General features: G+C 42.5%; 1 protein-coding gene across 2 annotated transcripts in view; it reads right to left on the bottom strand.

Moving 5' to 3' along the window:
• Positions 1-22,179, bottom strand: part of MYH15 (myosin heavy chain 15) — a gene marked incomplete at its 5' end in the record, with an annotated part of 44,673 nt that overhangs the window by 3,669 nt on the left and 18,825 nt on the right. For both annotated transcript variants that reach the window (XM_083882640.1, XM_083882641.1), the window contains 22 exons: positions 521-625; positions 1,126-1,296; positions 1,686-1,811; positions 2,808-3,011; positions 3,676-3,868; positions 5,804-5,919; positions 8,664-8,788; positions 9,344-9,693; positions 10,742-10,938; positions 11,411-11,529; positions 12,735-12,861; positions 13,811-14,200; positions 15,154-15,244; positions 15,837-15,982; positions 16,491-16,667; positions 17,269-17,511; positions 17,952-18,207; positions 18,588-18,724; positions 19,403-19,526; positions 19,763-19,880; positions 20,106-20,193; positions 21,378-21,445. In XM_083882640.1, coding sequence (XP_083738766.1) covers positions 521-625; positions 1,126-1,296; positions 1,686-1,811; positions 2,808-3,011; positions 3,676-3,868; positions 5,804-5,919; positions 8,664-8,788; positions 9,344-9,693; positions 10,742-10,938; positions 11,411-11,529; positions 12,735-12,861; positions 13,811-14,200; positions 15,154-15,244; positions 15,837-15,982; positions 16,491-16,667; positions 17,269-17,511; positions 17,952-18,207; positions 18,588-18,724; positions 19,403-19,526; positions 19,763-19,880; positions 20,106-20,193; positions 21,378-21,445 — 3,671 coding nt within the window. The remainder of the gene's footprint in view (positions 1-520; positions 626-1,125; positions 1,297-1,685; positions 1,812-2,807; positions 3,012-3,675; positions 3,869-5,803; positions 5,920-8,663; positions 8,789-9,343; positions 9,694-10,741; positions 10,939-11,410; positions 11,530-12,734; positions 12,862-13,810; positions 14,201-15,153; positions 15,245-15,836; positions 15,983-16,490; positions 16,668-17,268; positions 17,512-17,951; positions 18,208-18,587; positions 18,725-19,402; positions 19,527-19,762; positions 19,881-20,105; positions 20,194-21,377; positions 21,446-22,179) is intronic.

Consider the following 22,179-nt stretch of genomic DNA (forward strand, 5'->3'; position numbering starts at 1 on the left):
TGAGCAGGGCGTAGGGTTGAGTACCTGAGTCCTTCTGGCTCCTTTTAGAAACAGCAGCACAGCTGAGAGGGAGCTGGACTCTTTCTTCCCTTGCATTGTAAATAGTCATTGGAGCCTGTTCCATATTAATACTGTGCTAAAAATGTCCAAATCCCAGCAACAGCTTTCTAACATTAGTTATAGCAAATCAGGCAAGAGGATGATGATTGCTGGTGCAGGATTCCCAGAGAAGCTGTGGATGCTCCTTCCCTGGAAGTGTTCAAGGCCAGGTTGGATGGGGCTCTGAGCAGCCTGGTCTAGTGGAAGGTGTCCCTGTCCATGGCAGGGGGGCTGGAATGAAGTGATCTCCAAGGTCCCTTCCAGCCCAAAGCATTCTCTGATGGAAGCCCTTAGCAGACGTTCCTCCTGTGCCTAAAGCTTCCTGCAATCAGAGGGCTCTAAGTCCATCCTTCCCTGTAACACAGGCTATTTACAACATTTCTTTCCAGTGACCTGGTGGTCACTGGTGGTTGCTGCATACCTGGTAAGTCAGTTCCTTTATGCGCCTCTCGAACTTGCGGGCTCCTTTCTGGGCATCCGAATTGCGACGGAGCTCAGTCTCCAGTTCATTCTCCAGCTCACGAACCTGCAGAAAAGGAAAAACCCTTGCCATTATGCTATATGTATGCAAAGCAGCAGATAATTTGCTTCACAGTTTAAGAAATGCTGACTTGCTAGGTATCTCCATAGAGTCAAATTTCAGCAAGAGTTCAAAATATCACCTTTCTGCTCTGTTTTTTCATTGAAGTATTCCAGCTGCACCATCAGTTAGAGGTGCAGACATGTGCAAAGGCCAAAAATGTTTAACCAAAGCAAGCATTGGGAGAGCCTTTGCTGGTTTTAGATGCTGGGGCTTTTAATTCTTTTAATCAAGGGTTTCGTTCATCTGCTGGTCAGCAGCTCGTAGCTGTATAACCAAGGGGAAACATGCCTCCAAGAACTGCTCACCTGCATTTTGTGAAACAGGAAAGTGTCCATACTACCACTTCTCAGCCTCTGTGAACTTATCAGGCAGCACTAGGCTACCAATCTGGTGGCAATTCTGTAAGCAGGACGCAGTGGTCTGCAGTTGGATCACAAACTTACCCTGGATTCCAGTTTTTGGATCTGTTTCTTGCCACCTTTCAGAGCTATTTGTTCTGCTTCATCCAGTCGCTTCTGGAGGTCTTTAATGGTTTGCTCCATGTTCTTCTTCATTCTCTCTAAATGAGCACTAGTATCCTGCTCCTTCTTGAGCTCCTCAGCCATCATTGCTGCCTGAAAAACAACCACATTTTACAGGAAGTCCCTTGTGCTGTTGGATTATGTTTCAGAATAAATGATGGAAGATCAGTCCTGAACTAGCCCTTATTTGGATAATTCACTGTAGCCAAAGCTGCAAAGAATACCTGCTGTGTGCATATCTTGCCTGGACAGAGAAAATGGAAGGACAGAAAAACCTTGGAGGCCTTTTTTCCCCCCTCTGTGTTCTAATGCTTTTATTTAAGATTCCACCTCTCCCTTTTTCTTGTTTTCTTTATACTTGTGCTATACCACTAGGGTTCTCATTTACAATGCCTACAAGTAAGCCTATGACATTCAGTACACTACAGTGTCCTTAGATGCCATGGTATGAAAAGAAGTGAGCAAGGAACCAGCCTACTTACATCTGTGATTGCTTTCTTGGCTTTTTCTTCTGCATTCCGGCACTCCTGGAGTGATTCTTCCACTTCATTCTGCATCTGGGAAATGTCACCCTCCAGCTTCTTCTTTTGATTGATCAAGCTTGTGTTCTTTTATTAAGTTTTCCCCAAATGAATAGTGGAAAAGGAGGAAAAATTATGATTAGAGATATTTCCTCTAAATACTATAGCATATCAAGGGTTCCTGATTTTTGCCACTTCTGGATACACTTGGGAATCCAGACCCCGGTGTGTGGTAAGGATTGGCTTGACTAGCAGAGGTAGCTTCAGACTGAAGAAATATTAAAAATACTCTCAAAGCTGTAAATATTCAGATTTCGATTCAGATAAAATAATAAGCAATAGGTTGAAATAGAAGAATGAATAAGGCTCTTCATTTTGGTAAATTAATAACCCTAAATCAGCCAATGAGGTGATTAAAACAACATCATCAATGGGCTGGAGAAAACACTGCAAAACACTGTCAGCTTGTAGCATATTTTCATTTCTTTGTGACTATTATTTGGTGAAGAGAAGCTTTGGGTTTTAGTAAAAATTATGTAAAGTCAGGTTATGCCCCTCCCTGGCACCCTAGAAATGGCAGTGTCCACCTGGACAACACTCAAAGGCTGATCTCAATGGATCTCTGCAGACACAGAGAGCACTTTGCTGCAGGTGGGTTCCTGTGGTTTCCTGCCCTGCATTGTCTCCCTACTATGAGAGCCCAGCCCTGTGGTTTTCGCTGATGAGTAACATCACAAAAGCAGCACCTGTGTTGTTCTCCAGAGAAATGCCTCACTGTCCAGGGCATGGCCTAACTAAAACAAGAAACTGGTTTTACAGCAGGGAAGAATGAAAGAAATCAAATTTACTCATTTTATTTTCCATCAGTGTTTTTTCTGGAAGCTGTTTAAATAGTTGGATGAATCATCAGTTCCAGCTAACTTGGAGTCAGGTGGCACATCTCCAGAGTGACTAAACTCCTCTGCCCCTCTGGAGGGGTGCCAGGGTGTGTCTGATTTGTGATAGCCATGGACAAACAGTGTCAGTGGTCAACAGGGAAGGCTCAGGGTAACCAGTGAGGGAGAGGACACAGAAAAAGCCAACCTGACTGTGAAGCAGGTTCACACGTTCAGTGGCTTCCAGCAGTTCATGCTCTGCCAGCTTCCTTGCCCTTTCAGTCTGGTCCAGCAAAGCCCTCAGCTCATCCAGCTCTGACTGGAGAAGATTGTTCCTCCTGTCAGAGACTGCCAGCTGCTCCTTCAGATCTTCATTCACGTGTCCTGAGTCATCCAGCTGCACCTGAAGTTCCTAAAATAAAGCAACACAACCCCATTTCAAGCCTCTGTCCTTACATCAGAGAAGCCCAGATTGCGGCAGCTACCCGGGACCAACCTCAAGAATTTCAGTGCTTTTTTTTATTTATTATAGTTTTATTTTATTTCCAAACTGTAAGCTGAATAGCTTTTGTGGTACGTGGTGCAATGGAGGAAAAAAAGATCTGTGTGCTCAAATCTCTCAGAGCTGGTGGTTCTGGGAGAGGAGACAACAGAAGAGCTGCCTTGGCAAGAAACACTTCTTTTTTTTTTTAAGCTATTACAAATGTTGATGCAAACAACAAAGCTGAATATACACACACTCCCTGTACTCCAGACACCTCACTTGCTCTCTGCTTCTTTCAAAAGCCTTGCAAGCTCACAAGAAAATCACAGGTTTTCAGTTCCTCATGCTGTAACTTTCTGCCCCTGCAAGAGGCTGCAACCAGCAAGGGTTTTATGGCTGGATCTCATCCAGCTTGTATGCAAGTCTGAGAAGAAATCCATGTTTCAGTATTCTCTTATACCAGATGTGATCACCAAGGCTTTCCCTTTACACTGCTGGGAGTAGCTTCCCTCTTAATTACCACTGCTGGTTTGGTCTGTGCTAAGGAAACCTAGCCCATGAGTACTGCTGGGTGCTTGGAGGACACCAGTACCTTTATTTGTGTCTGCAAGACACGGGCTGACTTGGTTGCCTCTGCAGCATGCCTGTTAGCATGGCTGAGCTGGATTTCCATCTCATTGAGGTCCCCTTCCATCTTCTTTTTAAGGCGGATGGCCTCATTTCTGCTGCGGGCTTCAGAATCCAGGGTGGACTGCAGTGAATCTATGGCACGTTGCTGGTTTCTCCTGAAAAGGACATGAAGGATGGATGGAATGATTTTCCTGTCTGTGCAGGAAACAGAAGTATTTGCAGCAGTACTTCATTTTTCTGAGTGTCTCCCTGCCAGTCTATTTCTGACTGACACAGGTAGCACACATGGGTAGCATACGTAGTTTCCAGTGCCTCACTGCTAACTGGCTGGGTGCTTCACACTCTCAGCTAACTCCTGATCTGTAAGCACCTCTAGCATCCTCCTTCTGTGCTTCCTTTGGCAGTACTAGAGTAAGGAGTGCTCTCAGAGCTCTTGTAAACACAAGCAAGTATGGATTTGAACCTGACAAGAAGCACTTTCAGTCACTTAGTAAAAATATTTACTGAATAAGTTCCTGGAATGATTTACATCTCAGCCTTTTGCTGAAGGCATTCGTGGAGGGGATTAATCAAACTGAAGGTAGGTTGCTATATTCTAAGCTCTAGGTGCTCTTTTATAGTAAATGGCATGTGTAAGCTACAATTTATTGTGTCTTAAAATAGATGTTGAAAATTTTTTTCTTGTGCTAATTATAAGGGGAATGAGTCATTAATACAAATCTGTGTTACAGACATCTAAATTTAGAAGTGATTAAACCCACCCAGCTAACAGCCTGGTCCCCCTGGGAAAGGCAGCTTAATGTCAATTTAAAGACAAAACAGATACAAACAGCCTAATTTTCTTGATTCTGTAACAGAGAAGTCCTACAATGGAAGTTTTGCTCTCTTACAGCCAGAAAGTAACTCAAAGCACAGAATATGACACATGTGGAAACATTTATTTCACTGCTGTCCAAGTTCTGCTAAAAGTGTAGGAGTTCTAGGAAATCACCAAGTCAACAGGAAAAAAACCTGAGGGCTTTATTGCTTTAGTAAGATGCTGAACTGTGCCCTAAACTCTCAGAAAACAACACAAAATGTCTGCTGAACACAAATTGTGGGACTGAAGCAGAAAGCACTGATTAGCACAGCTTGTCCTGAGATCTCTGCAATCCAGACATCTGCAGGACACCAGAAGGTGAAAAGGCCAAAATATTCTCAATTTTGAAGCAATTAACACATCAGTCCCTCTGGGTATGCTGGCCAGGGTGGGCCTTGGACTTCCCCTTCCCTAACCTTTAGCTTATCAGTGACCAATGACATGATTCTGGAATTAATGACATTACAACACTGATTAATTCAAGGCCAAAGGTTTCTGAATAACTGCACAGACACATAGGCTAGCATGGCCTCTTCTTAAGTGTGTAACTCTTCAGACTTGCTTTTTGCTGGGTGGGAGGGGAGAGACAAAAGACCCCATCCTTCTCTCACTTCACTGCTTTCCATTTTTTCCTATTTATCCTCTTACCTGCAAGTTCCTCTCCTGTTCCATTCACACTTTCTGCATGTCTGCAGTTCTCACTGCTCACCCAATGATGTACATATAACAGCAAGCTCCTCACATCCTCCCACACTCAGTGTAACTGTAATTGCATAAATTAACTAAATGCCTTCAGATAACATAGATTTGAGCACCACTGAGGCAAGTACTGCTGATTTGGCCTGGGGGTCCCCTTGGGAGGCAGCCGTCCCACACAGGATTAGGAGATGGCAGCTCTCTAGACCTACTTGCCTCCATACTGTCAACATAGAGAGTTAGTGGCCCTGGTCTGCTGTGAATTGATTATGCCAGCCAGTTCTTTTACAGCTGCAGTGGGTTATGGATGACAGCTTTAATTGTACACTGTCAGAGACTGATCTGACAGGAATATTTGAACTGAGCAAGGGAAATGTGGCAGGGCTACCCTTTGGCCAATAGAGCTGTCTTGTTTCTGGTTCAGACAGTACGTGGCATAGCTACCTGCTGTGCATTTAATTGGCTTGGGTCTTGAGAATAGTTCCAGTATTTTCAGGCTTTTCCCTTAAGAAACATGCTGCTTCCTGCACAGTACCTTATATTGTCCATTTCTTCCTCCTTTTCTGTCAGTTTTCTTTCAAACTCTGCTTTAACCTGAGAAAGTTCAAGCTGAAAACGAAGGGTCTTACTTTCTTCATGCTCCAAAGCTCCCTGGAATAGAAAACACCAAGATCTTGCAAACCAGGAATTGATTTTTCCCCCCTATACTACAAACAGCTGCACAAACATGATCCCTTCACACTTTTCTTCCTGTTTCCTCCTGTCTCTCTCTCTAGGCAAGGACACAAGTAGCTTACATGGCAAAACAGCACGTTAATTTGCCTTCTAATGCAACCTGACAGCTGGAAAACCGAGCAGCAAGCTCCTCAGAGAACAAATTTTCAAGCAGTCCTCAGCTCATAAAAAACACCCAAACAACACACCCACACCTTCAGCCCTGTCTGCATAGTTTTGACATCAACAGATGTTCCCTGCTCCACACCTCTGTACAGACACCCTCTGGAAATTCACAGGCTTGTAAAGGGACAGGAATAAGCTAAAACAAGATTGTTGTTGGGAGAGTGAAGGGGTCCACACATCCATCCCCTCCCACTCACAAAAATCTCTCCAAATCACAAAGTCTTAGAAACTTCACAATTACATAATCTCATAATCTTATTGGGCAAGATCACTTCAAGGAAAGAGATAACAGCCATCAGTTCTGTTTGACAAAATGCAGAAACTCGCTGTCTGTTCTTTCCAATTAACATGAAGACAAGTCTGTGAAACGGGTGATTTGTTCCTATGTCTTTATTCCCACATTTCTCTCATGCATAGGAGTGAAGAACTAAGCAGACAACAGCCCATAAAGAAATAACAAGGCCTCTGAGTTTCAGGTCTTGCATAAACCATCTCAGTGTCATTCTGTCTCCCTGCTGCTCTCACTGAGCAGGAACAAAAGCACAGAACTGAACATCGTATTTTGGGAGGTGCTCTCTGAAGGATGGAATTGCACAAGCTTAGCTATGCTTCCCTCGAGAGAATGAGGAAACAGAATGAGGATTGTGAAAACAAAGCTGTACAAAATCCCTGCTGATCTCCAGCCAACATGTAGCAGGTCAGTTAAATACACACGTCATGACCAGGAGCCACAACATATTAATGGGAACAGCACGTGGAAATTCTTTGTCATCAGCAGTGGCTGCCAGAGGCCCAAATTCACAAGAAAGGGACAAAATCTGCATTAACCCATTTCTTTTGCATTGAGAATAACGTATATCACCACTTTACTTTTGTTAGTTCCTAATACCACTGAGTTTTAGAAAGCCATTCCACACAGTCCAGGAAAATTAATTGTGCCCCTTAGATCCCTCAAGAACTAATGTGTTCTTCCTAGCAAGGGAAGTTTTTTGACAGAGTACATACTCATTCTCCACATCTCAGAGCTGTGGAAGGAAGACATGCTCTTTGCTCTGCTCTAATTATGATACCTATTTGTCTGGCAGTGAAATCCCTGCAATGTATAAAACGTTCTATAACAGACAAAAGAAGTTGCACAGCACTGATGTTATTAACAGATTCCTTTCACTGGGTGACCTTTGGTTTAGCAGATATTATTTAGATGCAATTCAAAAGAAATGCAGCCTTCACTAAAAATCCTTTGCTATATGCTGAGATGCTTCTGCCAGCACCATGTACACCCTTAGCTTTGTAATGCACCTCACTTCCAAAAAAATCTCTCTGCTGAGCCCTTTAAATGAATAACAAGGATTTCCAGTTGGATTGTTCTGTATTGGTTTGTTTCTGGAAATTGAGATGAGGCAAGCCTCTTGGGTATGTGCCTACTTGGCACTGTAGAAATTAAAGCAGTGAGGCCAAAAATGTCTACCAAATTCCTACAGGACTGTTTTCATTTGTCTTCCGAGACTACTGCATTTTCTAAAGCAGGCTGCAGTATCCAACACAATATCTGAGACCTTATAAAAGAGAAAGTAATCAGGAGGCTTGTTTTCTCATTCTCATAAACAGGAAATGGTGACTTTGCTGTTGGAAACTAGATGGCTAAAATATCTGATAAAAGAGGGTAAGACCACAATTTTCAGCATTTCTGTTTTCTGAAAGACTGAAATGTTCTACATCAAAGTGAGCAAGGACTGAATTTGAGACTGTGGGCGGAATATTTCTGAGCTTCCTGAAAATGAAAAACAAATACCAAACCAACCAACCAGAGGAGGGCAACAAGCCTAGTGAAGGGTCTAGAAAATGTGTCTTATGTGGAACAGCTGAGGGAGTTGGGTTTGTTTATCACAAGAGAAGATTCAGGGGGACCTTATCACTCTCTACAATTCCCTGGAAGGAAGTTGTAGTGAGGTGGGAGTCGGTCTCTTCTGCCTACAGTGAGAGGACTAGAGGAAATGGCATAAAGCTGAGACAGGGGAGATGCAGATTAGATATTAAAGGAAAAAAAAAAGTCACTGTATTTCACTGTTCAGGCCTTGGAATAGGCTGTCCAAGAAGGTGGTGCAGTCCCCATACCTTGAGGTATTCAAGGAACAACTGGATCTGGTCCTGGGCAATGTGGTTTAGGGGTTTCAGGGTTAGTGTGGGGTGGATGGTTGGGCTGGATGATCTCAAAGGTCTCTTCCATCCTTGATAATTCCATGATTCTAACAAAACCCCAAGGGCTACAAGGCACCTCCTTGCAAAAGGCCTCCACTGATGATCATAGGGCTGACATCTCTAAAAGTCACTAGTCACTCTTGAAGACAGTGACTAGCAAGGCTGGAGGAGCTGGGTGCAGAGAAGTTGCGCATGCTAGAAATCAACCCATTCCCTGTTTTCCTGAGAAGATTAAAAGGATGGAAAATCCTGATAATGACACCCTCTTCCTTTTCCCTTGAGCTTTCTTTGCTTACCTCTGCTTCTTCTAGAGCCAGCTGAACTTCTGACTTCTCTTGCTCAACCTGCTTCTTGATTTTTTCTATTTCATGGAGGCTCTTGTTGCCTTCACTAATCTGATTGGTCAGATCAGAAATCTCCTCTGAAACAAAAGAGGATGGATGGATTTAGCAAACAGAGAGTTTGGAACATTTGGAGCAATTCATGGAGTGTGATTAGAGGACCCATGCCTCAAACTGCTACCTCAAGGGCTCTTCTGTACAAGGGCGCTGCCTTACTTTCACTTACAGCAACTTGAACAACTTGAAGGCATAGCTTTTCTTGTGAATGCTTTTTGAAGTGGCTATAGTGATTTAGTTTTTATCTGATCTGCAAGCTAGGAACACCATGCTCTGCTGTTTAAGCTTATAAATAGACAGTGCACCTCTATCATCTCTCTTGTTCCTCCCTTGAGTCTGCCTCCTCTGCCAGTGAGTTTCACTGACTGGGGGCAAAAGGAACCCTCCTCTGCTGTGGCCATACCAGTCTCTGTGTTCAAAACATTCACTGGCAGCATCAGTGTCCCAAATAACATTAGAAAGCTCATCTCAGGATGAGATAAACATCTTTCCCCACAGCTGCTGCAGGGTACCTGCACCCGTCCAGCCATCTGGTGATGTGGCTTTTGCACTGGCTGCAGCACCTGAATGAAGCCTACCTTGGAGGTTCTTGTTTTCCCTTTTCAAAGTCTCCAGGTGGTCCAGTGTCTCCTCATAGGCATTCTTCAGCTTGAAGAGCTCAGTGCTGAGGCCACGGGCCTCCTTCTGGGAAGCCTCCAGCTCTGCCTGTGACTCCTCGTACTTCTGCTTCCAGTCATTGATGATCTTGTCAAAACCACGCTGCTTCTTGTCCAGCGAGGCAGCTGCTGAGTTGGCCTTCTCCAGGTCAATCATCATGTCTTCCAGCTCATTCTGCAGCCTGTGCTTTGTCTTTTCCAGAGAAGAGCACTTGGCATTGGCTGCCTCAATTGCTTCCTCAGCTTCTTGCAGGCGAGCAGCGAGCTTCTTCCTACGGGGTGGGAAGAGACAGTGAAATGACCTAGTGTCACTGCTGCTGTGTTATCCAGAAAAACTGACACCAAAACAATAACCCAGTAACTCAATTCTGAAAGGAAAAACAGGGAGGGGGTGAGGATGAGGATGGGGCAAAGGGAAGAGGAACAGAGAGGGAAGTTGAGCCCCCAGAGAGAAGGGGCTATGATGGGAAAAAACAGCTTAAATTATGAATACTGGCATGTGGCAAAACATTTTCTGTGTGTCTGTGAATATTTGAAATTGAACTTCTGAACTCTCAGGCACCAGCTAGCTACTTACTAGTTGTAACCAGTATGGGCTGGTTGTAAATTTTTTATATGACCTGCTCTAAATGACAGTGTCATTTTCCTCCAATTAAGAGATAGGAGACAAGCACTGTTAGGAGGCTGGTCATGCCCTGGGCTTTTGTTCATAGACTATTTAGATTGGGAAAACAGGGAGTCCTGGCAAGAAGAAGTGCTGGAAAGAAAGCATGGCCTAGAAAGAGGATCATGGAGATAATAGATAAAGAAAATATCTGAAGAAAATACTCTGAAAGTGTGATAAGATCCTGCAGATCAGAGATATGCAGAGGCAGAAGTTGGAGATGTTCAGAGACATTGCCCAGGAACCTGAGTCTGGTAACTGGGAGCAGCTGTACAGTGTTTGAGCCAACATGATTTTCTTCCCTACTTCCCCAGGGCAGCCATCATCTGCCAGTGGGAAAGGGAAGTCAAGACCAAGGAAACATAGTACTGGGCTGGGGCAAAGTAAGAGTGTGACGTAACTAAGTAGGACTATCTGATTTGTTAGTTCTCAAATAAACCCCAGAATCCACAGCCACTACTCCAGAGACAAGCACTCAGCAAAAAGATTGACCTGCCCAAGTAATATGAAGAACAGAAGACAGCCCCAAATTACAGCATTGAGTCAGAGGGACTCTCCAACTAGGAAAGTTTCCAACCCCATTTCTTTAGCACACAATGGGGCCCGGTGAGCACGGTCCTGCCAGACAAGGGCACGCTGAAACCCACATAACTCACTTGGCATCTTCCAGCTCCTCAGTTCTCTGAATGGCATCAGTCTCATACTTCGTTCTCCACTGTGCCACTTCTGCATTTCCCTTGGAGAGAGCCCGCTGCAGCTCTGCCTTGGCTTCCTGCTCCTCCTCATACTGCTCCCGCAGGAGATCACAGTCGTGCCTGGCCGCTTGCAGGGCATGAGCCAGGGCATTTTTGGACTGCAGGGATAGAAGTGTCACAGCATTGCAAGGTTACCTACAGCAAAACCAAAACAGCCCCTACACATTCAAATAGAGGCGTAAGGTTCTTTTTTCCTTTTTGCCTCTGGCTTTGACAGTCCAGGTCAAGTGAGGTGAAAATTGTTTGAAGTCATCCCTAACTGGTGACAGGAGGAGGAAGCTATCAAGACTGATAATTTAACACTTTTGGAGAAACAACTCAAACTTTTAAGATGTAAGATCTAAGATTTTGGCTACCCTACTGAGTAAGTTTTAATTAGCATTTATGTATGCCAATGATTTTCCCAAACTCTTCTCTTGTGACTTGCCTCAGTCAGAGGCTTATATAAGTACAATTAGTAGGAATCATTATCACTCCTATCTCTCATTTCAGGTTTTATCTAGGCTACAATTGAACATGAACATTTTTCACCGTTCCATTTCAAGGAATGGGACACAGTTAAAGCATTACCTTGGTTTCCTCTTCTAGCTGTCTTTTAAGTTCGTCAATCTGTTGTGTAAAGGATGTTTTTCCCCGGGACAGCTGACTTATCAGTGACTCCTTCTCTTCAAGTTGTCTAATAAACTCACCTGCCACAAGATTTGACCAATAAACAAAACAAGCAAACAGAAAAACCAAAACAAAAAAAACCAAACAAACAAAACAAAACAAAACAAAAAAAATAAATCCCCCAAACAAACCAAAAACCAAAAAAAAAAAAAAACCCCAAAACAAGATGCTGAAATGACAAAGTTGCAGTCAAAAATCATAGTCCCACCTGTCCAATTCTACTGAGGAAAAGAACTCACAGTGATTGTGATTGATCTGTTGTGAAGCTGCTTCCAAAGTTTTAACCATCAGATACTTCACTAGGATAGTTTTTCTTAGATTTTCTTTTTTTTCTTTTTTGGGTGGGTTTAGTGACTTGAGTTTTCTTGTTTGGTCAGTCGGGGTTTTTTGTACTGCTAATAGCTCGATTCATAAATTTTACTTCAGTTTGTGGATCAGACTAGACAGATGCTTACTTTCCTGGGCAGTTATTGCTGGTTTTACTTTTTTTCACTATTTTATATTGCTTTTCCACAGACCTCTTTTAAGAGGGCTGCAAAGCACCCTGAGAACCTCATAATGACCAGTATACAGAACAGATGAACACATAAGGAAAACTTCATTGGGCACAGGAAGTGTGTCACTGCAGGGCAAAAACCAGTATTACAGGAGACTGAGAAGTTACAACGAACAGGAAATGAAAAATATGTCTTTGAAAGTACACAGAACAGTGATGCCTGGTGAGGATGCAGAGATTTAATAATTCTGCTCTGGCCAGAAAGGTAGCAAGAAGTTAGAGGATATGTGAACATCTTCTGGGATGCGATGCTCAAGGTCAGGCTGAGGAAGATGGGATTCACATAGGCCCAACTCCTTTTTCCTCTCTAGCATTTTTATATGCACATATCCTTGTTCCTGAAACAATAGGTATCTAGGCAGCCTGGCACATCCTGGGTTCCAAGCTGGCATATCCAATTTGGCTCATGAGACAGTATCACTGTATGCTGATAAATGTGGGTATAGGTTTGTTTTAAAAGCCAGTCCAAGGCAAGATTTCACCACCAAGGTTATAAGAATATTGAAGATAGAAATGTCAAAAGACACAAAGCTACTGCTCCATTCAGCAGTCCCAACCCTACCACCTTCAGAGCAGATGCCATTGCAGAACACATCTCACTGATGCAGTGCAGAGGTGCCCCTGATAAATTCCTGGGAAACAGTCTATCTGGGCCAAATATGCACATACCATTCTCACTCTGGAGTTTGGTCTTCTGAGTGGTGAGGTCGTTCATGAGGCGAGTCATTTCCTCCAGTTTTGTTTTTGTCTCATTCAAATGGTCTTCATAAGTGCGACAAAGCTTCTCTGCATTGGCCTAATGGGAACCAGGAGAAAAGACAAAGAAAGCTGTAGCCTCCAGGCAAACATTTGGAAGCTGTAGCCTTCAAAATGTATCCTTTTTTCTGTGTGTTTGTCTTTCAGAGGAATGACAGATAGCAAAGACAAATATCACAGTAGTAGAATAGGGAAGAGCAACCCCATGTCTGTGATCCCAGGCTGTGGGACTCCCCATCAGACCATATTTCCCACTTGTTTTCCCTGAACTGTGTTCTGAATATAAGCACCAGTGTAAAAAAAAATCTGCAAAAACTTCTGCAGCAGTCAATGTGCCTTATGAAGTTCAGGCATAGCTGCCTCATAATTGCTAGATGGGAAAATCACCTCCAATGAAAATTGCTCTACTGATTCTGCTTTAATTGCCATTTATCATAAATTGGGTTTGATGACAGCTTTCTAACTCTGAGAATACTGACATTTCTTTTCCTCACTTGCACTGAAAGAAATCTATTTCGAGTGCTCTGAAAGCTACTGAGCTTCTCTACTCAGGAAACAAAATCCACAATTCAGCTGTAGGAAGTGAAAATACACAGCGTGATCATGCAAGCCTTTGCTTTGCACTCCTGCTAACATGGATCAAAACTGTGAACCAAGGGCAGGATCTGAAAGGAGTCTTTTTAGGGTGAGAGATATCCTGACTTGGATGGCATCACTCCAGTTGTCACCAGCCTGGAGGAGCCTAATTTTCTTGACATGCTTTTGTGCCCTGAGATACATGGATAAGCAATATGGCTGGGACTGAGGATGCACTGTGTGTTTCAGACAGACCATCTTAACTGCTGTCCCATCCCTAGGGAAGAAGAGTTGTACCACCAGTTGGTACAACTCTAAACCACTTCAGCCATGCCAGGTGTCCTGGGAAACCTTCAGACCAGCCTGAGCTACCCATGACTTTTAGGGGCTTTGGGAAGCCTCAGGACCCTTACTTTTCCCTTGACCATCTGCTCCATGTTGGACGACAGATCATCCACCTCCATCTTCAGCTCGCTTTTCTCCTTCTCCAGTTTCTGCTTGACCCTCTGCAGGTTGTCCAGCTGCTCGCCCATCTCAGCCACGCTGTCTGCGTGCTTCTTCCTCAGCGTGGCAGCCGTGGCCTCGTAGTGCAGCGTGGCCTCCTCCAGGTCCCGCCGCAGCTTCAGGAACTCAGCCTCGCGCTTCTTGTTCATCTCCAGCTGGGCAGCCGTGGCTCCCCCCGCCTCCTCCAGCCTCTCGCTCAGCTCCTCCAGCTCCCGGGCCAGATCTGACCTCTGCTTCTCCACCTTGGCTCGAGCAGCTCTTTCTGCTTCCAGCTCCTCTTCTAGTTCTTCTATACGAGCCTGCCAGAGGAACGTGGACACTTTTGGGTCAGTTTTACGATGATTCCCATCAGAAGACCATGAGGCACCTTACAAACTGTTAAACCCTCTGCCAGCCCACATTTTACCTCACTGGCAGAAGCTCAGCTGTTAAAGGACCTGCCCATTTGTGCCAGTAAATCAGATCCTGAGCTACAGTGATGATGATGAGTCACATCTTACTTGCAGTAGATTGCTCTGCAAGTCCTAGTCCAAGACATATAGGTCCAGTGCATTGACCTTATGTTCACGTGTTTGACATTCAGCTGAAGTACATGTGAGGAGTTACATGCAAGTAGGAGTAACAGCAACAAATTCTCATTTTAAGACCTTCATGACAGGAGTGTTAAGACAGGGTTTCAATACAGCAGTGTGTAGAACTGCCTGGATAACAAATATTTATTGGAAGCAGTCTTTTTTTATTAAAAGATTATTCTCAGCAATCTGCACTTTACATCCAAGTTATACAAATATTCTTTATTAACAAAAAAAGCTGTTATTTTTGGGTCCAGACATTATGTTTGGACTGTGCTGAATTCCCTTGGCCTTTTAATTTCTGTTCAAAACTTCCTGTGTGTTTTAACTTTTTCTCTAAATTTCAAATCCATGCTTATCACTGCTGAGCTCCCTTCCAGCAACTACCTTCACCTCTATGATTTGGAATAATATTATTTGCTTAAAACAAAACACCAGAGCCTTTCTACCTTGCCTGAAACCACTACCATTCTGTGGTCATCTGTCCTGCTACTGGGAGGAAACACTGTAGAGCAACCATCCTGATGGGAAAAAAGGGATCTGTCTGGGAAGCTGTGGAGATGTACCACTTTGTGTCTCAAAGAGGAGCTGCAGCTAGCTGTGAAAAGTTTCTGCAAGGTCTTTCAGTGAGGCACAAAGAGAAACCTGCCCTAAGATATAAAATAAAAAAGCAAGCTGACCTGAAGCTCCTTGATCTTCTTCTGCAGCTGCATCACTATAGCTTGTTCATCTTCTATCTTGGAATTCAGCTGGCTCATTTCAAATTCTTTCCTGGAACAGAAAGGAAAATCCTACTGTGACAATTTGCCTTGAAGCTTCAAGTTAGGATTTTGAAATTTTTAAAGAGTTGTTCAGTAAAACTTCTAATGTGTCTAAAAATGAAAACAATTCTCATGTATTGCAATTTGCATGAAAACACATTTTCCTCTGAGCAGCAGTTTCCAGTCAAGCCTCTGCATGCATTTGTGCAATTATATTTCTTGTTCCTTCTGTCATACAAAAACAATGCTATTTTCAGGCTCAATGGAAAAACATATTTAACAGAGCCAGGTCCCCTAACAATACTACCACAGCTAGTTAGGATGAACAACTTTAGAAAATTTCTTCAGCCTTCTCCTCTAAGGAATGAAAAGCATTAGTATGTTTCTGGGTTGCTTTTTTTACTGTAGGAAAGTTTAATGAATTCTAATGTTTCAGGTGTCTTGTACACAAGAGTAATTTTGTGTTGGCTAAATCCCTCCTTGGCTGCACATTTTCATAATGGAATTTTCTTTCAGCCACTATTGGAGCAGGATAACACCTGAAAGCTCTTAAGTGGCACTGTAACTGTGCTGCTTTATTTGGCACAACAGAATCAACTTACTTTTTCAGCTTTTCTTCCATTTGCAGCTTATCATTCTCCAAGTCCATGACACTCTCTTGGGTCAGCTTCAAATCCCCTTCCAGTTTGCGTTTTGCCCTTTCTAGATCCATCCTTATTTTCTTCTCTTGTTCCAGTGATCCCTCGAGCTTAAGAAGCAAAGTCACTTAATAAATATATTGAACACAGATGGTTTACAACAGTCGGATGTAGGCTGTGCCCATTTCTGTGCTGAGTTCTAGTGAGCTGTGAAACAGAAGCACTTAAGCACAAACATCCTAGTTTACAGGGTTTGTTTTCTAGCAGCCAGTGGGCATATGGGCCAAAGAAATAAAACAAAAGGGTTACTCCATCTTTACATTTGTGCAAGCATTACAGTACTCTTAGTGGCAAAGTTCTCTTTGACTTCATGCCAGTTACACTGCAAGTGCAAGTTGGGAGGATTTTCCCTTGTTATTGCAATCGTTTGAAAGGCTGAACAGAGATCAATTTTTGTGGTGTTCCTGTAATTATACCTTTTACAGACAGTACAAGGAGTACATTTCTAAAAGGAGAGGAATATATTTCAAAGTTTTGCGACCTTTCAGTCTCATGAAAGGTCCACTGTAAGTGGTGGTCAAACAAGCCTCGTGAAACATAAAGGAAGAGCCAGCTTACATCATCCACTTGCTGTTCCAATTTCACTTTAGCTTTGCTCAGTGTGTTGACCTTGTCCTCTTCTGCTTGTAGGTCATCTAGAACTTGCTGATGAGATTCCTGCAAAGACTTTTTCTCTTTGGTAAGTTTGCTGATATTCTCATCAAGTGTTGCCATTTCTTCTGTCAGATTTTTGACCTGTGTGAGAAAGGAAGGAGTATTTGTAAGGCTTTGAAGGAAGGGATTATCATAATATATCTCAAATGACCATCTGCTCTGAACTTGTAAGCAGGAAAACAAGGGAAAGAAAGGGATCCCTCCCCTCCCAGCACCTCATGGCTTTTTGAGTCAAATTGCCATCACAGGAGTTAATGTCTGCCAGTTTTTGGGGTGGGGATATAACATTATTTCAAACATATTAAATTCTTTTCAGAAGATTCAGAGAATATTTTCTGATTCTCTCTGGGAGAAGTAGGAGATGAGCTTTTTACATTTACAGGCTTTAAGGAGGAGAGCTGGAGGAATTAATGGTTACAGCAGAAGATTTTTTTACTTAAAAATGCCCCAAGTAGGTATAATTCTTTAGCTGAAGTTCAGTAAGACTCACTTCAAAAAAAAGGGAAATGTAGGCTCAGAGGTAACAATTTTTACCTCATGAGGTGAAATTACTGTATCTACTGACCCTTCAGTGTGGCCTGTGTAACAAACAGTGTAAAACCATCAGGAGACCCATAGTACTTGTCATAAAGGTAATCCATGCCCAGCCTCTTTTGAATACATGGGGAAGTTCTGAATGTACCTTGTTTTCAGTGGCATGTTTCTCTTTTTCTACTTTTGCAAGTGTTATTTCAAGATCATCAATATCCTTCTTGAGCTCAGAGCACTCATCTTCCAATTTTCTCTTCTTTGAAGTCAACTCGGAATTCATCTCCTCCTCATCCTCAACCCTCTCTGTCAGTTCTTTGACTTTGGCTTCCAGCTGAATCTTGGATTTAATCAACAAGTCACAACGTTCCTCGGCATCTGCCAGAGTGTCTTGCTCCTGGTGTGGCACAAGGAAGAGAACAGAAATGACTGCCTGGCCTTTTTTCTCCCTCACTTGTCCCCTAGCCTGGAATTGGTCAGGGAGCCTGATACAAAGCAACAAACCAGAGTGAGGAAAATTTCCTACTCTTGATTTCAGGAGAGAAGTAGTTAAGAGAGCAGGATGAGATAATGATGAGCATGACTAGTCACATGTGAGACTACTTGCATGTGTTACTGCCATGAACATTGCCTTGAACAGAATCTGTTAAGGTTTGCATTGTTAGCCCACCTGGTCATATGCTAAAACGTGAGAACTTCTATCCACTCTGAATTTTAGCAAGGCTCTGACAAGATCAACAGCTTATTTTTTTTTTTAATTCCACTAACACTCTAGTCTGTAAACCTCTGAGCATCAAAGAATGTCTAATAAGTATATAAATCTATGTGTCTACTCACAGCTTGGAGCTGGAGAAGCAAATCATTTTTTTCCTGAACTAAAGAGACTTGCTTTTCCTCAAGTTCCTTTCTCCGGGCCTCAGATTTTTCCAGGGCCTCCTTCAGTTTTAAGAACTCTTCTTTCATATTGGCCATTTCCTTTTCAGTTTCTGCAGTCTTCAGGAGTGGCTTGATCTTAAAGAAAAGCTTCATCCAAGGCCAGTTCTTGACAGCCATAAAAGCGCGGATGTTCCACTGAATTACAAGAAGGGCGTCCCTGGTTTAAGAGAAAACAAACAAAATTCCCTAAATCTTAGCCTGAATTGAAAAAGTGAGGGTTGGTTTTTTTTCATTCTCAGTCAGTTTCATAGTATCTTTCTGAGCAGTATTAGGAACCTGCACTAATTTCCAAGAGATACAAGAAACTTCCTCCAGATCTCTTTATTTTCGGGGACACAAAGAATTTCCAAATCTAATTTTCACCAAAGCTACAGGCTACTAATATACAGTTGCTATTATTTTTATCACACATACACTTGAAGCTTTTAATTTAGGGTTATCTATAACCTTAGGGACTGTAATTAATGGCTCTATTCAGCTTATAATTAGATGGTAATTACTATTATCTGCTAAGATTTAAGGGGGGTGCCTTCATACCTGCGCTCCACTATCTTCTGGAACTCAATCCGCATCAATCTGCCGCGCGCTCTTGCCTGGATCATCGTTAGGATTTTCGCCAGTCTCTCATCTCTCATTTCTTCTAGATGGCCCAAGAGACCAGCCTTGAAGAACACCTGGGGCATGCACAGATGTCAGTTCACCACAGAGAAGGATTCATATCAGAGCTACAATGACCATGCTGAAATGGCTCACACTGGTATTCTTATTGACACATTATAAACCAGGAGAATATAGAGGGACAAATACTGCTTGTATAGGGGACTTCACTGTACAGTTCCAGAGCTGTTTTAAAACTGGGTTTTATCTCCTCAGTTTTGAATAGGCCAAACTATTTTATCGCCACAATACCTTTCAGCTGTGGCAGGGCTCCAAGTAGGTCAGCTGAACCACAACTCCTGACTCCCAGAAATCCCAGCTAATGGGATCATGTGAGAATTGCACATGGCCTCATTTCAAAAGATGCAGCTGATCTTGTGGTTCATCTATGTTTGAATGTACCTGTATTATACTAAATAAGCTATTGTTTTACTGGGGGGCATGGAGCATTAGCTGCTGCTGCGTCTGCTTGTAGAGTTGCTCTCATAAAAGCTTTGTGGGAGTTTCAGCCAGTGAATTAAATTTCCTCTAGCACAGCTTAGAATCTATCACTTTGTTGCTATTTTGCTGGTTTCTTGTGTTATTAAATATCCATTAAACACCACCACCAGAAATTGCTGTGTCCTATTCTGCAAATTAAATACCAGATCTTCACTATTCTCTTTACATAAGCAATAATAGTCTCTTCCAGTTACCTTGGTGTGCCCAAAGCGGTACTGGGTATGGTCAACATCTAAAGATGCCATCAGTTTTTCAGCAGCTTTTCTGCTATCCACAAACTTATCCTCTGGGATTGCTCCTGGATTCAGGATGCGGTACCTATTAATAACAAATGAAAAATGTGTAAAATCAGCTTAGATTCTGCTTTAGGGGTTTTTTCCCTCTTTCCCCAAAAACTTAAAAAAACCCAAACCCAAACGAAAACACCCAGGGTAATCACCTGCCTTGTATCCACACAGACACAAGGAAGAGCAGAATTCTGCCTTCTATGTCAGGCAAACTGAATGGGAGATAAACTTGAATGGGAACAGGAGGCAATCATAACTCTGCATTACCTTTGTTTGAAGTCAGCATAAAGCACCCTGTTTGGGAAACCCTTCCGGCAAATACGGATGCCCTCCAGGACACCATTACAGCGGAGCTGATGCAAGACAAGGAATGCATCCATTTCACCTGCAGGGGAAAAACAAGGCCAAATTAAAAGGAGTTTCTCCACAGGGCTTCATCTTCATTTCCCTAAGGAAACTGGAAAATGTTAGATGTCATCTCCTGAGAGAGCAATATCATTGGGTAAGGTAAAAAGCACAGACAGTATTTAAATACAGTCTGGTGACTCAGAAGTAATAGAACAACAGAGTTAAGTATTCAAAAATTTTAAGAGTATTGTCTTTTTCATACCTGGAGTTTTTGATTCATTGGGGATAATGCATCGTACAAAGTGAGGGGCTGTAGATTTTAGGTTAGTCATCAGCTTATTTAAATTTTCCTAGAACAGACACATTAAAAACATGATTAGCTTTAGGGGTTTAGTGGAATTCCAATCACTATTTCTTTGGTTTGCTGGTTGTTAATTTAAGAAGCTCATTTTTCTAAAAATCTCCAACAAAACTATATGCTTATCAAAATTATTAGAGAGAAATGTGTTCAAATAGACCAAAGTACAATTTAATATTCTTATAGGATTCCACATCAGTTTTAGCAAAGAAGATATGTGTTTTACTTACAACCTCAGAAACTCAAACCCCCAGATGCAAGACTCAGCATCATTCAGTGGAGCATTTCTGTAAAGCCAAGTGCATCTATGCCTAGTCACTTCCCCACTCAGTGGGGAGAGCTCACCTATCCCACCCATTCCTCATGAAGGCTGGGTTTTTGTCTCCTGGCCAAACATTTTCCCTTTATTGGTCTTAATCAGACATGTCCCAGGCAGATAGCAAGCTAGCTCAGAAGACGCCAACCATTCAGTGCTCACCAGGCTCTGGGGAAAGTGTTTTGGTAAGATACAGGTCTCCATTTCCTGTGATTTCCCTTCATGGGGAGTATCTCCAAATAAGATAAAATAACATGACTAGTGGGTAACTACCCACTTCCCAACCTGAGGTTTACCTACATTACAGATTCCTCAATGTTACACATAGAAATGGTAGTAATAAAATGGTAAATAGCCCTATTTTTCCTCAGGCATGATCCTAGTGACAGCTTCCACCAGGAGCACATGCCAGTCCCAGAAGAAGGGAATAACTGAGGAAACAAGAGGCTTTATGCCCCTTCATTCAACACCTTTTGTTTTCCATGACTGCTCTAACCCTAGGATCCAATTACAAGCAGTGATCAGATAGGGACTGGCAAATTGTAATCAGTTCCTGTTCCAAAGACAAGCATGAAGCTGTAAGCCACAAAATAAGTGATGTTGCTGGCACCATTTTGTGATACTTTCTCAAACACAGTAAAAAGACCAATTTCTTAACTGCTCCAAGATGATGAAATGGAGCAGCCCCTTGCGTGCAATTTTAATAGCAGTGTATTTCCTTGGCCAAGGTCAATAACCCTGTCCAAAAGTCAAATTTCGATGTTGGATTTCAATTTTTTTTCCTGTCCATTACAATCTTAAACATTCTTCTTCAATGTGTTGTCTTAACTCAAACTGCCAGGTGTGGAGAGGTAACAAACCTTGTGCAGTGAGGACACTGTTTGGAAAGAAGCACCTTTCTTGCGTTTCTTTTCTCCACCCTGGTCACCTAAGGAGGGAAAATAGAAGCATAAACCCATCTGTATCTCAGTAAGGGGTGCAAGCAGAGTGTGGAAAACAGACCATTTTAATAGTGCTGCTCTATTTGACTAAAAGGCTCTGATTGCTCAAATTTTATACAAGACATTCTGAAAATCATGTGTGATACATCACACATTTGCAGTTCTCTGTCCATAGTTAGGAATTTTGTCAAAAACCAGTGTATTCTTTCTGGATTGCATTTGCATTTCAGATCTATACTGCATCGCTTCTTATGCAGAAAAGCCCATAAATATGAACATGGCAGAAAAATAGCTTTTAACAAAAACAATTTGTAGTTCATTAAAAGCTCCACAGGGTGAGATGATGAAGAAAAAGAAAAACTTGAAGAAAAATAATGCTTACAGAAAATTTATGCTGCACATTGTACTGTATAGAAACTGATTCTCTGCTATGCAGGCACTGAACTTGTGCAAGTAAGATTTGTCTAGAATAGAGGGATATAAATATTTGTAATTTTAGATATAGTAACTTTGCATCCCCTGAATTTTGCTTAAAGCTTTGGAGTCAAAATCACTCAGATCCTCCCAAGGAATGCTAGTTTCTGACAAGACCTTTACAAAGTTTCACAGGCTCCTGACATGACCCAAAGATGTACAGCAGTTGCTGCAGCTTTCTAAGCAGTGGGACATTAAATCATTCCCAGCGGATCTGTCATCATGTCACCTGTCAACACAAAAGGAG

Source organism: Zosterops lateralis (assembly GCF_965231275.1).
Source record: "Zosterops lateralis genome assembly, chromosome: 2".
Lineage (NCBI taxonomy): Eukaryota > Metazoa > Chordata > Aves > Passeriformes > Zosteropidae > Zosterops > Zosterops lateralis.